Raw genomic sequence first — 21,066 nt, forward strand, 5'->3', positions numbered from 1 at the left:
ACTCAAACATTACTTTGAGTCATCATGGAAAGAAGTTGTGTAATCACTGCTCCTCTTCGCGGAACACTGCACAACCTTTGGGAACTCATCACTAAATTCAAACTTATTTCACACCATGTTCTAAATGTTAAACAGATTGTAAATCGGAGGGTGATAAAAACCTTTTGCAACGAGATACCTTTTTTTTTGCCAAGCTTACTCAGGTCTCCAAACTCTCTCCTTAACTTTCTAAGAGGAAATTAAAATAAGCAACTACAGGCAGTTTGTGTGCGTGACTTTTCTTGTGTTACAACTAATCTTCCCAAAACATGTACTGTCCTTGACAGACAAGTAACCAAAGGGGTTAATAATAAGTGAAATAAATAAACTATTGTGTTCAGTGTTTGCTGTTTCCTTGTAAACCTAGGGAATTTGTTGGGTAGAAGAGAAGGTTAAGTGGTGTTATTGTCACAGGGTTATCAGGAACTAACGTCCTATCTGTGTTCGGAGAAGGTCTGCCAAATTCACCTTTAAAGGTTTCACACCTGATACTTCCACAGATACTGGATAATGCGATATCTATATGAAGTGATTAATACAATTGTATTCATATAAATCTCATCACTGGTTAATTTAAATCCCATTAATTCTCTGTCTAGCTCATCTTCGCTGCCAAATCCAGGGAAATGTCTTTCTCTTTAGATGTTAAATGCTCCACTCGACTCACTAACTGTGGCCTAATGCAATGACAGCACGTTTGCATAGAGGGTTCACCATAGTGCCAACCAAAAATATTCAGCAGGAAGTAGTAATCCAACCCTCCAACACCCAGGCAATATTGATAACTGATGATTTGTACGCATGTAAGTCCTGTGCGACTTTACCTGCACAAACAGTTGGTTGATCACTAAGATAGACATTTAATATTTTCATACAGACCATAACTAGTTGAAGGTTAGATTGTACTGTATCTAAAACACACCCTTTATTCAGGAAAATTGTTAATTTGATGGTGAATTGTTGTATAAACCAAGCCAGTAATAATAACCAGAGTTAAAAACAGGAAGAAGCTTACAAAAAAAATAGGAAAAATGCCACCTTGAAAAGCAGCTTGCAAATGATGCTGATACTAAAACCATGGCAACCAAAAGTTACGACACTTCCTGTTTTCGGTAAATCGAGGGAATTATTTTCTGACTCTTGCTCCTGTATTTAAACACTACACCTTAAAGAATGGCGGTTTATTCAGCTACGAGTGTGACTACAAACTATGTCCACCCCGTCATGGAGCTCAATATTATTGTAATTTCATGATATTTCTTGATCATTATAATTATAAAGACTATCACCAGAATAACTCTTTAAAGAATTTGAGATAGTAAAGTGTCATATGACTCTGGTTATCCTGCTGATATGGTGCATAACAATATACATGCATAACACACACAGACACACACACACACACACACACACACACACACACACACACACACACACACACACACACACACACACACACACACACACACGCACGCACGCACGCACGCACGCACGCACGCACGCACGCACGCACGCACGCACGCACACACACGCACACACACACACACACACACACACACACCAGGAGTTTAGTCACCATGGTAACCACCCCTCTTCCCTCCCTCCATCTATTCTCCTCCCTCCCCTCCCCCTCTGCTCGGCTGAGACAGGGGGTTTGCTGCTCCCATCATGCTTTGCGAAAGGATACAGGAAGCAGACAGTGAGGAGCAGAGTGCACGGCGGTGTAGAGGAAAACAGACTGATGGTGGAGGCAGAGGCACCACTCAGGGAGGGATGGCTGATGTTGCCCCCTGTTTGCTCCTCTGCCCCTCTCTGGGTGAGTCTTTATTGACCAGAAAATCAAATATAAAGGCTCCACAAATCCAGCTAGACTGGGGATAAAGCCTTTAAAGCTAACATGCAGACAGATGATGCTGCCGGTTGATTTAAAGAGGCAGTGCAGTAATCCCCTCAAACTGTGAGGGGTCAACTAATGTGACAAGACGTGCGGAAACTCCTAACATGATGCGGTTGTTTGGTTTTGTCCCTGTTTTGTATGTTGGAAGTCATATTCCAGTCTTGCTGTGCATGGATATGGTCATGGGAACACCACACACCAAAAAGCAGCCCCTCTCTCTGGTGATATTTATGTACTGTTACATATGTAATTCAAATCTTAACCGTGACTAACTGTGTAAGAAGGAGTCTACCATGAGTTCACCCTGACAATGATGCCATTGAGTCCAGAATATAATAGACACACTCACACACTTGCACTCTCACACACAGACTCACATGTGTCTCAGTGACAGTGGATGTAGTTCTGATTATAGAGACAATAGATACATTTACAGCATTAAGGATGAACCATATACCCCCCATCATTGTGTTTTGGTAAGCTTTTAACCAAAAGGTCAGCAGCAGCAGCAGCAGCGACCTCAGCCATTGAACTCCATGTGTCCGTGTATCCTTTATTCCAAATGATACAGAATTTCCCGTAAAGGTCAAGTAATTGTGTGCAAATGCAAGAAGTGTAACTCTGGTTTTGAGTAACTCTCAAACTACTTCCACAGAAAATAAACAATGAAACTAAACAAGTATAACAGGAATATTATATATATAGTATGTTTAATCATAAACTGGAATTAAATGTGTTTCAAAGACGCAATATTTAGCTCAATAACAAAAGGGGTTTTACGTTTAGCCCTCGTTGGTTGATAGTGAGAATATCAAACAACTTTCAAAATGATTAAACATTAGGTGTTTTTTATGTTTTATTAATTACAGTACATTTTATCTTTTGAAAAGACCAGATACTAAATCATATTTGTATTGGTGCACAGCTAAAGCGTTACCTGTAGTTCAGAATAATTCAATGACAGTGTTTTGATTCAACCTGACAGGTACAAATCATTGGTAGTCACATTGTTTAACACACTAATGCCCAATCTGTGTGTATTCTTCCGTTAGCTGTGTAATCAACTCTGTCCACAGGATGTATTTAAACAGTATAACAAACTCAACTCATTTTCACTTTGACCATGCCTATTTGCCCAGGCTTACTGCAGGGGCACGTAAAGCAATGATCGAGTAAAAAATTGACTGGATTAAACATCTAACCCTCCTCTACACAAACACACAAATGCTTTCTATTGGTTCAAGAGTGGACAAGCCCAACCCACTGTTGGTGACCAAGCCAATAGGGGGCCAGAGTGAGGGTGAGCAAAGGGCTGCTCTTATCTCTCCATTTATCCAGCAGAGATAACCCTCACAACTACTGCTGTCTGACATCAGATACATATTAAGAGAGGAGGAGAGGCAGATATATTAGGAAGAAGTTGAGGCAATCAACACAGAGCTGATTTAAACACATCAGAGATTTAAGGTTTGTCTCAGTGGCAGTGACTCTACAGGTGAGTGTCTTATACTGACTGATAATGTGTGTCCAAGAAATGACAAAGCTAGTATTTATTCCTCCTGGCGAGAATCTTAAAATATGATTTGGGTTTAATTGGAGATTATTTTATTCTTTTGAGCACATTTGTAATGATCTGCTGGTGAAATGATGTCTACAGTGCATAGAGGATACACATGCACATGGTTTAGTAGGTAGTTTAGCCATCATTGCTATTAACATTCACTCATGTAGTATTTTTACAATCCTTAATTATCCAAGTATTGCATTAACTACTTTTGGATGTGTACGGATTAGCAGATATTTTACAATTATGCTGTTATGTTCCTATCAGGAGGATTTTCCATTTAAGTTTTAATGGATTTCAGTTTGTGAGAGAGAATTCTGAAAAATAAAAGAAGTTCTTTAAAGAGCATTACCAATGGTTTGGCTCTTTTTCCAGCCTTCAGAGCATTTTTTTTATTTTTACTTTGAATTTTCAATACAAATCTTATTCAAGTAGTAATCACTGCTTACTTTGTGATTTGTCTTTAATGTCAAACCTATTAAAAGCTGCTATCTTGAAGGTTTTGTATTATAATTTGCATTTCTCAAAACCTGTTCCCTAAATCAACACCCGTCAGAGCACTGTTTGACATCGGCTGAGTATAAGGCTCTTGTTGACCCTTTTCAAGTTGAATAGGAACTACCGGCTTCCATGGTTACGTCATATTGTATCTTTATTGTTGTGTTTCACAATTCACAAAACTATGGACAATAGTCTTCCTGGCTTCAGTAGTTTAGCACTTTTTGAAGACTCAGCAACTAAGGCTCAGAATGACGTTCAAAGTTTTTAAAATACATGATATTTTACACAATAGTACTCTTAGATTTTTGTTATCTGAACATGGCAATAATAAATAAAAATGCATGCCAATACTGTTGTTCGTTGCAGTAGATTGAAAAGTTGATATTGCAGACATAATATGACCGGTTGTAAATGTATAAAATATGTTAATTTGAGGAATCATACGTATGCTTTCCTTTACAGCAAGTTGGTACGCAGTTTCTTTCGCCCCTTTGGACTTCTAACATGCATTGATTAAAAATATTTTAACTATACATGAAAGGCACAGGGAGGAAGCTTTCAGGTAATTTACAAGCAGTGTTGGGGGGCTTTTATCACATGATTAAAGGCGCCAAACATTGATTAGAAACAGTTCACAGAAACCGTTTAAATAGTATCTTTACAGCACTTTACAGGGTTGACGCTGAAGTAAATTTGGTATCAAAAGGTCCTCAGTGTGACTCCCGTGATGCTCAGCAGTTAATCAGGCCTGTGTGTTTCTCTTCTTAAAAGAAACCTTGTTGGAGACCTCTTTGGTCTTTTTTTGTTATGTTCTTTTACTTTATGTGTACCTAAGAGCATCATTTATCTCCCGTACCTTTTATCTTTTAAAATGTCAGTATGGATTTATGAGACCAACATTAAAACAAGCTGGCCTCTTTATTTTTTATCTGAGCTTGATTTCCATGCAAAGTAAACAATCATTGTTCTAAAAAAAAAAAAACTACCTAGAAAGAGTGAGTAAAAAATCTATAGAATAGACAGAAAATGATGAATTCTTAAATCTGGTGAATTTAACTGCAACCCATCTGATTTAGGCACCCATGAAAAAGATGTTCATCTATTCTTTATCCCACTGACATATCAGTCTGAGCGAGCCGTGCCACAGGAAGTCGCGGCACATACCAGTGTTGCGATGACTGAGGCTGATAGCCCATCATTTAGAACGCTTCATGGTTTCCGTTACGGTAATCTTTCCCGAGGTGCAGCTGCTACTGAAACAGCTAACCTTGTGAGACAGGCCTCCTATAATCCATCACCCACTGGCATTATACACGAGTGCCATACACATGTTGAACATTTGCTTTCATTGGATGAAGTGTAAGTTGCATAGGCAGTGTCAGTTGTGGGTTTTTAAAATCATTTTACCAGTTTCATGGTATAATTATCTATAGAAACTTGCTGAAACAGGACTTCACCTAACAGTTAAACTCTGTTACAAGTGTAGAATACATTACTGCTTTAAATCTATCTATCTAAAGCTATCATGAACAGAAAAGAATGAAATTGGTAAGAAATAAACAGTTCTTTAAGATCTTACATCAATAAATGTTGACAGCTAGCTTTCTCCTCTGTATCTTTTTGCAGCCCACTGACTCTTATACATGTAAATAGTTAATAGCAGAGCACAGTGGTCTCCTGCAGTTTCAAAATAACAAGACTAAGCGACAAGCTGTGCCCGGAAATTCCTTACTTTCTGCACTTGTGCACCACTAAAATGTCACATACTTATTTGCAATTGCTGACAACATTTGCTAGTTTTTCGGATTGGAACCCATTATACACTTGAGAGATTTGAGTTGCACATGTCAGTTATCTTGTGTGTAGAAAATGTGAGCCAATCCTGTAGAAGTTTGGATTATTCTTTGGTTAAGGTGTAAACTTTGACCTGCTGGTGGCATTACAGGAAATGTCAGGGGATACCAACGTCAGTAGAATTCATCCTCTGGGGACCATTAATGTCTGTACCACATTTTAGGGCAATGGAGATTTGTATTTCATAAGGATCACCCAAATTGATCCCAAGGTTGACAGGGCTCTCTTGCTTTCTATACATACATTTCTTAATTTTAGCATCGCTCTGACATCGTGTAATAGTCCTTGCTTAATCTTACCAACCATATCAGACACAAGATTAAAAGTATTGATAACGATTGAGGAGTGCTGCGATGGTATCAGCATAGTGAAAAGTAATAACATAGAAGCAGTTCATGTGCAAGTGGCATAGATATGGATTAAAGCAGACAGAATACCAACACTACTTTTATTTAGTACGTTTTTAGTATTTGAAATGTAGTATTTTACTTGAATGTGCAATATGACTTGTCACTGTCACAGGCTCCTACCTATTTTCTACTGGGGCACTGTAATACGTTACTCTAAAACTTTGTATATTGAGCTATTGTATATTGCATACTTTTATTAAGATGTATAGTATTATCTGTATTGTAATTTTGGAGCAACCCGGCAAAAAGAATTTCCTTCGAGATTAATGAAGTTCTATCTAATCTAATTGTATACAAATCATATACTTGCAGTGTTGATGACTGAGATACACTCTTTCCTATGATTGTCTCGTTGGATGTCTCAGTTACTGACTAACCTGGGCTCTGGGAAAGGGAGGTCATTAAAACCGGATCAACTGTAAAACCGTTATCCTTACCATGAAATGTGCTGTATCGTCATGAAATGTGTTCTGTAACTTTTTATTGATGTTTAACAGGACAGGTGTCTTTGGAAATAGTTTTAGTTGTCCATAGGGTTTGGAACATGAAAGACTTTCCCATTAAACACTTAATCAGCAATCCAGATTGAACATTCACTCAAAGGGCTGATAGAGAAGTTTAAAAGATAAAGAACCAACAAAAAATATGGAAGTAGCACTGCCCCTACACGGTAAAGTTAATGTCTAGATGCCTCCGTATTCAACTATATTGTGAAAGTGACCTAACAGGAAGACAAAGTATTATATCTATTGACTGAAGTAATCTCCACTGATAATCACTGATTCCTTTTCCCTGTCTGTCCTGCATATCCTCCTCCCTTCTTTTTCCTAGATCGTGCAGGAGCACAGCTGACCCCATTATCCAATTCCCTTCCCTTTCGCCTTCTGCCCCTTCTTCCCACCCAAGACCATGGAGGAGGTCACCAAGGTCCCGCCACCCGTCCTGGAACGTCGGGTTCGCCAGCGACAGACCACAGTTTCAGTCCTCAAATCCAAGCTGAAGCATGGCGTGACCTGCTCCGTACCAAAAGTTCGATCCACCCTCACCGGATTCTTCCCTGTTGTTCGCTGGCTGCCTAAATACAAGCTCAAAGAGTACGTCTTGGGCGATTTGATGTCCGGGGTCATCGTTGGAATCATCTTGGTACCACAGGCCATCGCCTACTGTCTGCTGGCAGGAGTGCCGCCCATCTATGGTTTATACACCTCTTTTTACGCCAACATCATCTACTTCCTCATGGGGACGTCTAGACATGTCTCTGTGGGGATCTTCAGCCTCATGAGCCTCATGGTTGGACAGGTAATGGATCACACAATTTAGGTCTTTAATGGAATGGTGATTCATAATTTTTCTATTTCTTAACCACCAAGGTCTTTGGTTCACTTTATCTGATTGTATCAAGAGGGTTACGGCTAAATACAATTTCAAATTTTCATGAATTTTGGTGGATCGATGTTGAATGGGCCAAGAAAGAGCAAATCTAAATGAATTGGCACTTCCAATACCTGTCAATGGGAAGAGGTCCCTTGAGAAATCATTGTTCACATAACGCTACTGAGGAAGGTTTAATTAAGAGTTTTATTAACAAACGTCCGTTTCATTTCTTGCCTGAAGGTGGTAAATAAGGAGATGTTCCTGGCAGGATTTGACCTCAATGAAGACTCCAAAGCTTCTGGCCTGGTGTTAAATGCCTCCCTCGCCTCTAATCTGACAATTGGTTCACCTCACAGTGTGGAGCTAATGGGTGTGCTGTGTGGGAAGGACTGTTACTCCATCTCCATCGCTACTGCCCTAACATTCATGGTTGGCGTCTATCAGGTAATGGATGCAGGAGCAATTATTGACTTCTTGTAAATATATGGAATGGATGGATGGGTTCTTTTTTTTGTCTTTACAATGTTCGCAAGTCCATCCTTTCATCATTATCTCCCTCTTTTTTCTTCTTCCTCTCCTCTTCTTTTTCTAATCTCCTCACCAGCTCCTTATGGCCGTGTTTCGACTAGGCTTCGTCTCCGTTTACCTTTCGTCACCCATGCTTGATGGTTTTGCTACGGGAGCCTCTTTCACCATCCTCACCGTACAGGCTAAATACCTGTTGGGCATAAAGATCCCCCGTCACCAAGGCTACGGCACAGTTGTCGTCACCTGGTTCAACATCTTTGCCAACATTCATAACACCAACCTGTGTGACCTCATCACTAGTGCAATCTGTATCTCTATATTAGGTATATTTTATACATTTCCCATCAGATTCTTAGTTATAATAAACATGCCTCGTGGGCTGTAATGATACTACAATACCTGGGGACATTTTTAAAAGCCTAAAAAGCTCATTCTTAATTTTCTTTAACAAAGAATGACACATTTTTTATTTTAGTGGCAGGAAAGGAGATCCAGGAGCGCTACAAGGATCGTCTTAAGATCCCTTTCCCGACTGAGCTGATTATAGTGGCAGGAGCTACTTTGGCTAGTCATTTTGGGGATCTGAACAGCAAATATGGCTCCAGCGTTTCCGGTCACATCCCCACAGGGTTCATTCCTCCTCAGGTGCCCAGCTTTACTCTGATGCCACGGTTGGCACTGGATGCCATTCCTCTTGCAGTCATTAGGTAATGTCCAACACATCCAACAACATGTTTGCTTCTAAATGTGTCTCTTATCTGTGTTGTTACAAATGCAATTTTGTAGCTGGATTATCTTCTGGGGACACCTCATTTTCTATTTGCACCAAAATAACCACACAGTACCAGTTTACAATAAGACTACCCTTATAAAGGATTCATAAAGAGTTATAATTATGTTATGAATTAGGTTGTAAACACCTTATTAATCATTAAGAACCATTTATAAACCAGTTCTAACATAGTTTCCATACATCAACACAAGCTCACTATTTGGCAAGGCCTTATATTGGCTACTTAGTTTGAATCAACTCAGTGAGCAACAGATACCAAGGATGCTGGCTGATGAAGACCAAGTAAGCTAAGTAGCCAATATAAGGCTTAGCAGTACAGATAAATGTTGGCTCTCTATTCGGCAAGCAACCGGTCACAGTTGCCCTGTTTATCTCATGTCTTATAAAAGCTTATTAATGATTTATAAAGTGTTCACAACCTAATTAATAAATGAATTACAAACTATTCGTAAACCCTTTATAAGGGTAGTCTTATGTAAAGTGCTACCGACATTTCCTCCACTATATCTTATGTCCTGTGACTCTTTAATTAGTGTCATGTCCTTTGGAGACAACAATTTATTTAGTTTAAAGAGGTTTGAGAAAGTGTGCCGTAAATTCATGGTCTAAAACGGTCTTAACCTGTTTAGCCCTGAGCCTGCTTTTCAGGTTTCAGACTCGAACATGACATTTTTCAGAACAAATGACTCTACCTTCGCTTCTAAAAGGGGTACATTAATAGTCTTTTTTCTGAAAGCAATGATACATCTGTGAGTTGGATGTAGAAGAGTCAGAATCAATATAGATGTTTTTATTTTAAAGTAAACTCAGATTGAAGATAGTAAAAAAAATTAAATGATAGTTTTCGTCAAAAAAAAACCCATTACTTATAGTGAAAACCACCCTTGAATGATGGGATAGTAGACAAAAAGCTTTAGGAATCCGAACTATAACATATAATAAGTACCCTGTATCAAGATTGATGCGAAACAAGTGAAATGTCACCTTTTTTAGAGAGGTTTAGAAAACAAAACACCTCTGTGGTCATTTGGGTGTATTTGCCATATCTCTGGAACCCATCGGTCGATTTTGATGATTGACACCACTTTTGGACCGTTAGAGCCAATAAAATCGAGGGGAAGTTCCGAAAACCATCTAAACAATACTATTGGTGAATGAGAGTGATGCACAGCCAGCATGACCAAAACCGGAAGCTATATGAAAAACTCTATATGAAAACTCAGTTTATTGACATAAATATGAGGATGGATTATCAATAATCATTTCAAAGTGGCACAGAGACATTGGATTAACCTTCAGAAGCGTTTTTAAGTGATGTAATGCCATTAAACACAACTTTTGATCAGAAAACAGCAACGGTAAGAAGTATTTGCCGTTTTAGCCCCGTAAAGCTAAGTTGTGTGTTGTCTTTGCTTGCTTTCACTGCCGAGAGTTTTGGTCGCACAGTGATGATACTTATACCATTGGAATCTGTGGAATCTCAGCTTTCATGCGATATTTACAGTGGCGTTTTTATATGTACAAAAGTGGTGGGGCACGAACAACTTAGATGTGTATTAGCTTCTGGTGCTTTTTTAAAACACGTAAACAAATAGCTGTAGGCTATCCATGGTTCCGATAGAAAGATGGGGGGGGGGGGGGTATAATGAAAACACAAGACACTCATGAGGTCACAATATCAATCAATCCAGCAGAGCAATAGCCTATAGGCAAAACACAGAAGATCAACAAAAGATATGACATCGAATGAACTTACCAAAGCTGAAGTAGATGGTCAACTTCATTCATTTTCTATCCGTTTTACAGATTTTAATCGCTATAAGCTGCTCTCTCTCGTCTTCCTCTTCATTTAAACTTTTCGTGGCACACGTACTTACAGCCAATCAGCTCTCTGAATTATGAGATGACGTTTGGTGGGTATGGCAGCACAGTGCCCCTATGGTGATTATTCTTTTGCCGCACACATTTAATAGAAAAAGACTGAGCATGTGCAGTGTAGTTTTTACAGCACCCGTTCATTTTAACAGCAGAGAGAGGTCCTTGCCCCACATCGCTCTACACGGCTCAATAGGCACACTGTAGACACTAATTAGAAGAACGCAGACTAAAACAACAATGTACAGAAGAATTAGATGACTAAACATGATCTTAAAATATTTTTTGCATATTTTGGGAATTATTGTTTGCATTACTTTCTGCTGACACTAGGTGGGGCACAGAAAGTAATGCAAATAATGATGACGAGTCGCCACTGGATATCTAGTTTGTGCAGATCTGATGAAGTATAAAATATTTCTACCGTGAGTTATGTACTAAGTGCGTTAGCACTCTTTCGCTTAATGCTAATTCAGAGGCTCAGCGTTAGACTTGTGTTTTGTTTGGGTAAAAATGGTTCATATCGTCAGGTAGCTGAGTTTCTTCCCGTTAAGTGGGTATGACACATTCGTAGTTGTTAAATGTTAAGAAGCCCTCAGACGCTGTTTCTTGCAAGATGTTGGGGCTCCCGGGCTTAACAGGTTAACGTGCTTATCAGGGCAACTCAATGTCAATGTATAAACAAACTTTCATTTTATCTTGTAGTTTTGCCTTCACGGTGTCACTGTCCGAGATGTTTGCTAAGAAGAACGGATATACAGTCCGTCCCAACCAGGAGATGCTGGCCATCAGCTTTTGCAACATCATCCCTTCCTTCTTCCACTGCTTCACCACCAGTGCTGCGTTGGCAAAAACTATGGTGAAGGACTCAACAGGCTGCCAAACACAGGTGAATAATATACTTTGGAAAATGGTTTGTCCTTTTTGGAGTTGATGGCAAGTTCTGGCTTTACTTGCCTGAGGAAATGGTTTCATAAAAATCACTGAAGTTTATCCTGAGTTGTAGAATCCCGGCAGAAGCCAATATAGTAGTATTGTATCTGTTAATGTTAACTTTCTCTCGCTAAAAAATCTCTATGTTTCTGCTCCTCACTCAGATATCCAGTCTGATTAGCGCCCTGGTCGTCCTTCTTGTCCTCCTCTTCTTCGCGCCTTACTTCTACGCTCTCCAGAAGTGCGTTCTTGCCTGTATCATCATTGTTAGCCTTCGGGGGGCACTGAGGAAGTTTACGGATGTCCCGGCAAAGTTGCGTGCTAGCCGAGATGACGGTATTGTTTGGCTGGTCGCCATGTTCGCCACGACTCTGATCAGTGTGGAGATTGGTCTTGTGGTCGGGGTAGTGTTTTCTATGATCTGCGTAATCTATAAGACCCAGAACCCCAAGGTGAGTAATGGACCTGATAATAATTACAAACACTGGCCTTGTAATTTCATAATCTCATTTATTCTGATGTCCGGTATCAGGTCTCTCTCCTTGGCAAGGCCAGTGACGTCGATCTTTACGAAGATGTGGAAGAGTACAAGAACCTCATGCCACCACCCCGGGTTCAGATCTTTCGCTTCCAGGCTCCTCTGTATTACGCCAACAAGGACTCATTCCTCAGATCTCTCTACAAAGCTGTCGGAGTTGAACCTTTCCTGGAGCTGACTAAGAGGAGAAAGGAAGAGAAGAAGGCTAAAGAGATGTCTTCGAAGCAGATAAAGGCGAATGGAGATAAAAGCAATGGCGAGGTTGTCATTGGACTTGTCGAAAGAGAACTGGATTTCCACACGATAGTTTTAGACTGCTCCGCCATCCCATTCATAGACTCCACAGGCATGGCCACTTTTGAAGGGCTGGTCAAGGAATATGGAGAGATAAGGGTGAATGTGCTCCTCGCAAATTGTAACACCTCAGTCATTGATCTCCTACAGAAGGGACAATTCTTTGGGAAAAATGACAAAGACATGAGCAGTCGGTTGTTTCATACAGTTCACGCTGCAGTTGTTCATGCAAAAGATTCATACGCAGCAGCAGAGAGCAGGTCTGAAGACTCTGGGGTGTAGAGAAGGTCGAAGGAGAGGCAATTTTGGTATGCCATCTTGTCCTCTAAAACAATTCTGCATTAGGTTGCTTTGAGGCAGCCTTTTACAAGTTTAGTCCAAGAAAATTCAAGTAGGGATTGCAAGACAACTGCAAACCAGGCTTTGTGGCATCCAGCACATTTTCAGTACAGGAGATGCAAATGGTACAGGGTTCAACATAGTCAAATAATAACTAGAATAACTAACAGGTTAGTTCCTATTAAGTTCCTAATTAATAACTGGGTATGTCATTGTTATGACCTGGCTCAAAAGGCCACAACAAAGAGGAGACACACCCTATCAACGGTTAGAAAAATATGTTTATTAAAGCAAGTGATTCAAATTAGCCAAATTAATCAAGTGCAAAACAAGTAAAGCATGAGGTTTGAACGTCAGTGGTATCAGTAATGTAACTGATTAAGGTAACACTTTAACTGGCCTTATTTTTAAAAAAAACACTTTAAATAGACTGATGAGGATTTTTCACACCCCCAGCTTTTATGACAGACCTTAGGAAGCAGGAGTCTGATAACCACTCGGGTGATAGCAGCCTGCCTTAACAGACGCAGTGGAAGTGCTACCATCACTGGATTGTCAGCAAAATGTGTGTTTGTCTTTATCGTCCAATGCAGGGTGAGGATTGCATGAACATGTATGTGTGAGGGTGTTGAGGTGCACAAAGTAAAACAACTGAAATAACCAATAACATACTCAACCGAACCGGGTGCCTGTAGGAGAAAGCAGAGGGAAGACAGAGAGGAGCAGAGGCTTTTAAATAGCTGCAGGGCATCAGAGTTACTGCAATCAAGGCAATCAAGACAGCCACACCCACACCCTGGCCGTTTCTCAATTGCGAGTACACATGCTGCAGAGCAACTATTTCAAGTATACTATGTCATAGAGTGGCGCAGAATGCTGGGCATTTAACATGCATTTAAACAGTCCTTCGGCGCCACTCGATGACGTAGTATACTTGAAATAGTTGCTCTGCAGCAGGTGTACTCGCGATTGAGAAACGGCCCCTATCTAGATCAACCCACAGGGACATCACAGTCATATAACACTGTCAAGAACAGCGGTCTTTGCAATGAAAGCAGTTTTTACTTTTTATATCACTTCAAGACTTTGTCTGGAGTCCAAATGGCTCCAATCCAGAGTCAAGAGTTAAGACGTGAAGCTCCATCCACTATCAGCTGTATTTCCTGAAGTGCCAACTATCACATTGGACCTCAATATAATATCTTAAAGGCCAGCTAAACTCTTCCTGACTTGAAGCTGAAACACTTTTTTCGTGGCAGGAATAGAAGCTTAAAGTGAATCAGGAGGACTGAGTACTTTGTTATCATACCTGGGATCATTAAAACATACATGTACTCTTGCCCTGATCACCAACCAATGATAGAAATGTTTTCTACATCTGTTCTCGTAAAAATAAAAGACTCCAACACATTTATGATGTCTTTTCAGGTGCTGTATGCAAGTCGTTTATTTTTATTTTTTATTTCTGATGGCAGCTAACAATGCCATACAGTATGATCACTAGAAAGAGGGGATTGCTGCTTGCTACCACTAGTTTATTTAATCAAATGTTTTATTACTTGCAAAATAAGCAAACACTGTGTCTCTATTAAATCATTGTTTTCCCTCATGTCTTTCATCCTGTTGCTGCTTAGTACAAAACGTAAGGTAAAATAATAACACGGTTTTGAAAGTAGACTAACTTTTGGAATACATCAAAAAAGTATGTAGTTTTATTTTAAGATTAACATGTCTGTGTTAAATGTTGATGAACTGCCATTTTAATAAAATGTATTTTTCATACACTTGTTTGCCATCAAACCTTTTTTTAGTGTATTAATTTCACTGTGATAGTGATTGAATCATGTTTTAGGGGAAGTCTGCTTGACCTTCATTATTGACAGTGTTGACATTCAACAACCATATATGAGTACTGCCTTAATGTTCAATACTTGAATTAAACCGACTAGTTTTTAGGAAAGATATTGTGTCTGTGAGTGTGTTATTGGTATGAGTAAACGTTTTGTTGCTTCAGCTCTAAGGATTGTGTTAGCCTCTGAAAGCTTGTGTTTTGGTTTTAAGACCAAAAACGTTAAAGTATTATTTTTAAGTTAATTTTGAAAGATTCATTCACAATCTATCATTTAATAATACTGTTGTTAGTATGGATAATCCACAGACCTCGATGTAATCAGTTTATATGGTTATGTTTACAGTGACACTAAGAGTAAAAAAAAAAGTTGACAATAATAAATGACAGAAACTGAAAACAATGTAAAAGACACAAACTATCTAATAGTCTAGGAGGAAGGGCCCTCAGATTTTGAGATACCCCTACCCGAGGTAGAACAAAACACAACAATGATTTTTCTTATCTTTAGGGTCTCCCATTAATGAAATTGATTATTGTCAAATTTTATTTTGGGGGAAAAAATGTTTTTTTGGTTGTTCTTTAGAACTACCCCAATCCCTGAAAAAGAGCCAAATTAGACCAGGCCGAATGTGGGAAAGGTGACCAAAAAGCCACTATTTTTTTTTAGTTCAATAATTGTCTGACTATTTGGTGATTAATTAAATAATGGGAGACCCTAAAGATAAGAAAAATCATTGTTGTCATTTGCTCTACCTCGGGTAGGGGTATCTCGAAAACTAAAGCCTTTTTTGAGGACTTGCTGCTAGACTATAAGGTTATACAGTGGGGCAAAAAAGTATTTAGTCAGCCACCAATTGTGCAAGTTCTCCCACTTAAAAAGATGAGAGAGGCCTGTCATTGTCATCCTAGGTACACTTCAACTATGAGAGACAGAATGGGGAGAAAGAATCCAGGAAATCACATTGTAGGATTTTTAATGAATTAATTGGTAAATTCCTCGGTAAAATAAGTATTTGGTCACCTCCAAACAAACAAGATTTCTGGCTCTCACAGACCTGTAACTTCTTCTTTAAGAGCCTCCTCTGTCCTCCACTCGTTAACTGTATTAATGGCACCTGTTTGAACTCGTTATCAGTATAAAAGACACCTGTCCACAACCTCAAACAGTCACACTCCAAACTCCACTATGGCCAAGACCAAAGAGCTGTAAAAGGACACCAGAAACAAAATTGTAGACCTGCACCAGGCTGGGAAGACTGAATCTGCAATAGGTAAGCAGCTTGGTGTGAAGAAATCAACTGTGGGAGCAATTATTAGAAAATGGAAGACATACAAGACCACTGATAATCTACCTTGATCTGGGGCTCCACGCAAGATCTCACCCCGTGGGGTCAAAATGATCACAAGAACGGTGAGCAAAAATGCCAGAACCACACGGGGGGACCTAGTCAATGACCTGCAGAGAGCTGGGACCAAAGTAACAAAGGCTACCATCAGTAACACGCTACGCCGCCAGGGACTCAAATCCTGCAGTGCCAGACGTGTCCCCCTGCTTAAGCCAGTACATGTCCAGGCCCGTCTGAAGTTTGCTAGAGAGCATTTAGATGATCCAGAAGAGGATTGGGAGAATGTCATATGGTCAGATGAAACCAAAATAGAACTTTTTGGTAAAAACTCAACTAGACGTGTTTGGAGGAGAAAGAATGCTGAGTTGCATCCAAAGAACACCATACCTACTGTGAAACATGGGGGGGGGGAAACATCATGCTTTGGGGCTGTTTTTCTGCAAAGGGACCAGGACGACTGATCCGTGTAAAGGAAAGAATGAATGGGGCCATGTATCGTGAGATTTTCAGGGACAACCTCCTTCCATCAGCAAGGGCATTGAAGATGAAACGTGGCTGGGCCTTTCAGCATGACAATGATTCCAAACACACCGCCTGGGCAACGAAGGAGTGGCTTCGTAAGAAGCATTTCAAGGTCCTGGAGTGGCCTAGCCAGTCTCCAGATCTCAACCCCATAGAAAATCTTTGGAGGGAGTTGAAAGTCCGTGTTGCCCAGCGACAGCCCCAAAACATCACTGCTCTAGAGGAGATCTGCATGGAGGAATGGGCCAAAATACCAGCAACAGTGTGTGAACACCTTGTGAAGACTTACAGAAAACGTTTGACTTCTGTCATTGCCAACAAAGGGTATATAACAAAGTATTGAGATGAACCTTTGTTATTGACCAAATACTTATGTTCTACCATAATTTGCAAATAAAGTCTTTAAAAATCAGGCAATGTGATTTTCTGGATTTTTTTTTTCTTCTCATTTTGTCTCTCATAGTTGAGGTATGCCTAGAATGAAAAATTACAGGCCTCTCTCATCTTTTTAAGTGGGAGAACTTGCACAATTGGTGGCTGACTAAATACTTTTTTGCCCCACTGTATATCTATTTGTAAAAATATAAAAGATATTGCCATTATTTTCAAGATTTTAAATAGATGTAAAGTCTTCCAAATAAAAGTTCACCATTACTTGATATGTGATGTTTCAGTTAACCTGAGCAGCTTTAGCAGTAAACACTGACTGTGCTGCTGTGTCAGGCTCCACACAGCTATCCATTAGTCCGTGATGTAATATGCAGATGGCTATTATTTGCTAACATAATTATTATACTTTCAACTACAGTACTTACATAATATATTGCTAGTCAGTCATTCTGAATGATAGCACTAACAGCATTGCATGCGGCTCTCTGTCTCGACAGCAGAAAAACGTACATATATACAGTATATGTAATTATCTATAGCATAGTTACACATTCAGGTATATCTTTTATTTATTAACCTTGAGAATACTAACAGTCAGCTGTCTGTCTTTAACAGGGTGTCAATGATTAAATAAGTTAAAATAAAGGTAAAAGTAAGGTCATGCACGTGTCATTGCTGCCATATAATCTATGGTTCATTCTAGTAAAATCAAGTACAAGCTAGCTATATTATGATGATTTTTAATCATTACTTTGTCAGAAACTTTGCAAAAATATTCATTATAGCATTGTGAGGTGATTTAGTGATAGTATATCATTTTCAAACATAACTATCATGCTACCAAAGCCACAGGGGAAACACAGCAGTCATTCTGGATTACAGCTTTGCCCTCAGACAGGAATCAAATTACAAAACTTTTGTAAGATTTATTTGTTTTTCAGAAACCTGACTTTGGTAAGAGAAAGAAGGATGTGTTTCAGGCTTCAGAACGACACTGTTATAGTGATTTAACCTATAACCTTCTGAGTCATCAGGAGTTCCATGTGTTTAACAAGCATGTCATTTTAAAATGCTTACTGAAGTGAGTTCACTATGCTCACTGTCACCAACCAACCACGTCAAACTCACACACATCGCCAACACCACTGCCAGTATAATTGGACTCCCAACGCCCAACCTCACAGTGCTTAACAACAGAGCCATCTCACGCACCACAACAGAAATTATCACACACCCACTCGATCAGTATCTCGCCCCACTGCCATCCGGGGCGTAGGTACAGAAAATGTGCTTACTGAAGCGCCATGTGTCACTATCTGTTGTTGTCTGAGTTATTGTTGTTGTTTATATATTGTGTACATGTACAGTGCTGTGAAAATGAATTTCCTAATCTAAGAAATATCTATGATTTGACTTTGGCTGAACAGAAAGCCCTTGTGAAGGACCAGGGTACGCAAAAATCAGGAATGCAGGTTGAAGTGGAAAAAAATAAGGATTTTATTTACCCAATATATGTAGTTTTAAGATGGGTAACAAAATAAATTAGGATTAAACAAAAAGGTGTATCATTAATGATATACACCGACACAATCTAGCATTAATGGATAAAAAAAACGTCACAAAAATGGGTGACATCCTGTGTGCTCTTCTGCCCAAGAGCAACTCACTGGCCGTTTCTCAATCGCGAGGAGACTGGCTTGGTAGTCGCATACTTCCAAGTCACTTCCTTCAGAAACGAAGCAAGTATACTTCCAAGCCACGGCTTCGGAAAACAAAGAAGAATGGAACAGGCTAACAAGTGTGCCACTCTCTCTAACAGTTTCAACATAAACTGTACCGAAAATAAATACCTCACGATGTCTATCTAATTATGAACTTGCTTTACTTTCACTGAACACATTTTTGGTGATAACAAATGCAACAAAGTAACATATTTACCAACACATGTTCTACGCCACTACATACTTACATTTAAATGTGTGCTGTGCTGCGTCGGTTCAGCCATTCTCCGCAAGGGTTTTTGAAATTGGTCCATGCGCAAAGCATTGTGGGGATTTGAATGACGCGAAGTCTACCCATGTGCAGCCTCGAAATTACCCCCAAACCAAGGACGTGGCCTCTGTGGAATTCCAAGTATGCTGGAGATTGGAACAGTAGTGATGTTGCGTATTGCGCCGAGGCTTCAGAGCGTGTGTCGAGTAATCCCCGAAGCTTTTTGTGAAGCATGTATCGAGGCTTGTATCGTTTTGGGCCAGTGACGTCATCGATGACAAACGAAGCCTCGCTGACTGTCGATACCACGTGACTGCTTCAGGAAGCCATTCAGATCGGTTGAACCGTTGAACCACAACGCTCATAATACCCATGGTGACATAAGAACGATATTACCCCTCCTGTACCCGGGCCCGCTGGTGACACGATGGAATTAAAAGAGCTCAGAACCTCACTTATATAGAGGTCGGAACATGTCATAGTATAAATAGATACAAGCATAAATAAATGTAGGAATAAAAACATGAATAAATACAGGAATAAATATGTTCCAGTGTTTTCAGGGAAATTTAGTGTGTGTGCGCTGTGGCTCAGCTGGAAAGCAGTTGACTCATGACCGCAGGGTCCCTGGTTCAACCACTCGTCAATATGTATTTTTTGTTGTTTATAAAAGCTACAGCTAAATGAGATAAGTTAATAAATGTATTCTTTGATATGGTTTAGCCTTTCTCAGGCTACAACATGGTTAAGTTTATGAATATTACTAAGGAATACAAATCCCTCTTTGCAATGTTTACCAGCCTCCTTAGGCTTTTCAATCACAATCATTCAACTGGAATAAAAACAATATTGTTAACATGAACATATGATTTTATGTTCGTTGTTTAGAGTTATTCTAAGGCTTTACTCATTGGGAACTCGGTATGAGATACAGCACACTGTTGAGATGTCCAATCTGCCCGTTTTACACACTTTGACCAACAGGGGGTTTGTGTTCAAATGAAGCCCATGATGAAGCCACATGAGATGAACCCTTTTGCGAACCAATTGGCTGGAAAGCTTCAAAGCTTCATAAGGCTTCATCTCGCCATCACTATGGAACAGTCCTTCGGCGGCACTCGATGACTTAGTATCCTTGAAATATTGGCTTGGAAGCCAGTTTCCTCGCGATTGAGAAACGGCCACATACACCCCCCCCCCCCCCCCTTCATCTCCACACTGCAGGAATGTCTAGCACTACTGGCCAGTCCATTGTTGCATGCAGGGGGAAAAGGCCCTAAAAAGGGGTGGCTTAAATTGAGTGGCCTCTTTAAACAACCCTCAGGGTTTGAGAGGAATGGCGTAGTCCAATTAGCTGACACATCTATAAAGGCAGGTGGTTTTCATCAGCTCAGCTTTTTTGCAAGGAGCAAGGTGAGCTGCAGGACACTGACAAGGATTACACACAACACCATAGATATTTTAAACAAGATTGCATGCACTCAATCTAGCAAAAGTAAAGCTGTTTCAAATAAATGTGTATGTCTGATGTAAAACAAAAAGCATACCTTTAGCATGTGTGTTTGTTTGTTTGTGAGGCTTGTAGCCCTCACAGCCCTCTACTGTGAAACACTGAGAAGATTCAGCTTCACAGAATACAATGGATGGTTTAATTGGAAATATGGTGAACACAAATTGCTCTAGGAGACACACGTGTGAGTGTAATGTGTGTGTTAGTGCGGTTTAGACAAAGTCTGAACATTTTAATACAGTTAATGTTGACTGTTACTTCTAAATGGGGAACATTTGTGTCAATGATGCCCTCTACTGCTCAAGACCGTGAACAGCAGAAACAAGCAGGTAAAAAAACCAAGTGATAAAGAAAATGTAAAAAGAAAATGAACCACATTATTGAAATAAGTTTAAATAAATATATAAACATTAATAAGAAATAAACTGTAAAGAAAAAGAACATTTAGATTACATTACACATCTGAAATACATTAAAATCCCAATAAAATATAGGAAACCTGTACAATATATTTG

The 21,066-nt window shown here is 39.7% G+C and overlaps 1 protein-coding gene across 2 annotated transcripts; it reads left to right on the top strand.

Annotated features, from left to right (window-relative positions):
• Positions 1-1,725: 1,725 nt before the first annotated feature.
• Positions 1,726-14,723, top strand: slc26a1 (solute carrier family 26 member 1). 2 transcript variants are annotated; one of them, XM_079660767.1, is made up of 8 exons: positions 1,726-1,855; positions 7,097-7,564; positions 7,880-8,083; positions 8,244-8,490; positions 8,643-8,874; positions 11,541-11,724; positions 11,933-12,220; positions 12,301-14,723. In XM_079660767.1, the coding sequence occupies exons 2-8, from the start codon at positions 7,175-7,177 to the stop codon at positions 12,880-12,882; spliced, it is 2,127 nt and encodes a 708-aa protein (XP_079516893.1). In that variant the 5' UTR covers positions 1,726-1,855; positions 7,097-7,174; the 3' UTR covers positions 12,883-14,723. The 2 variants fall into 2 exon arrangements, with proteins under 2 accessions (XP_079516893.1, XP_079516892.1); XM_079660766.1 differs by lacking the exon at positions 1,726-1,855 and adding an exon at positions 3,286-3,431.
• The last annotated feature ends 6,343 nt before the right edge of the window (positions 14,724-21,066 follow it).

Source organism: Notothenia rossii (genome assembly GCF_949606895.1).
Source record: "Notothenia rossii genome assembly, chromosome: 11".
Taxonomy (NCBI): Eukaryota; Metazoa; Chordata; class Actinopteri; order Perciformes; family Nototheniidae; genus Notothenia; species Notothenia rossii.

Excerpts from the sequence above, each read along its gene's own strand:
- slc26a1 (XM_079660767.1), top strand. The coding sequence starts at position 7,175 with ATGGAGGAGGTCACCAAGGTCCCGCCACCCGTCCTGGAACGTCGGGTT. Across the intron at positions 8,084-8,243 it reads TCATGGTTGGCGTCTATCAG|CTCCTTATGGCCGTGTTTCG; the intron begins GTAATGGATGCA and ends TCTCCTCACCAG. Across the intron at positions 8,875-11,540 it reads ATTCCTCTTGCAGTCATTAG|TTTTGCCTTCACGGTGTCAC; the intron begins GTAATGTCCAAC and ends TTTATCTTGTAG.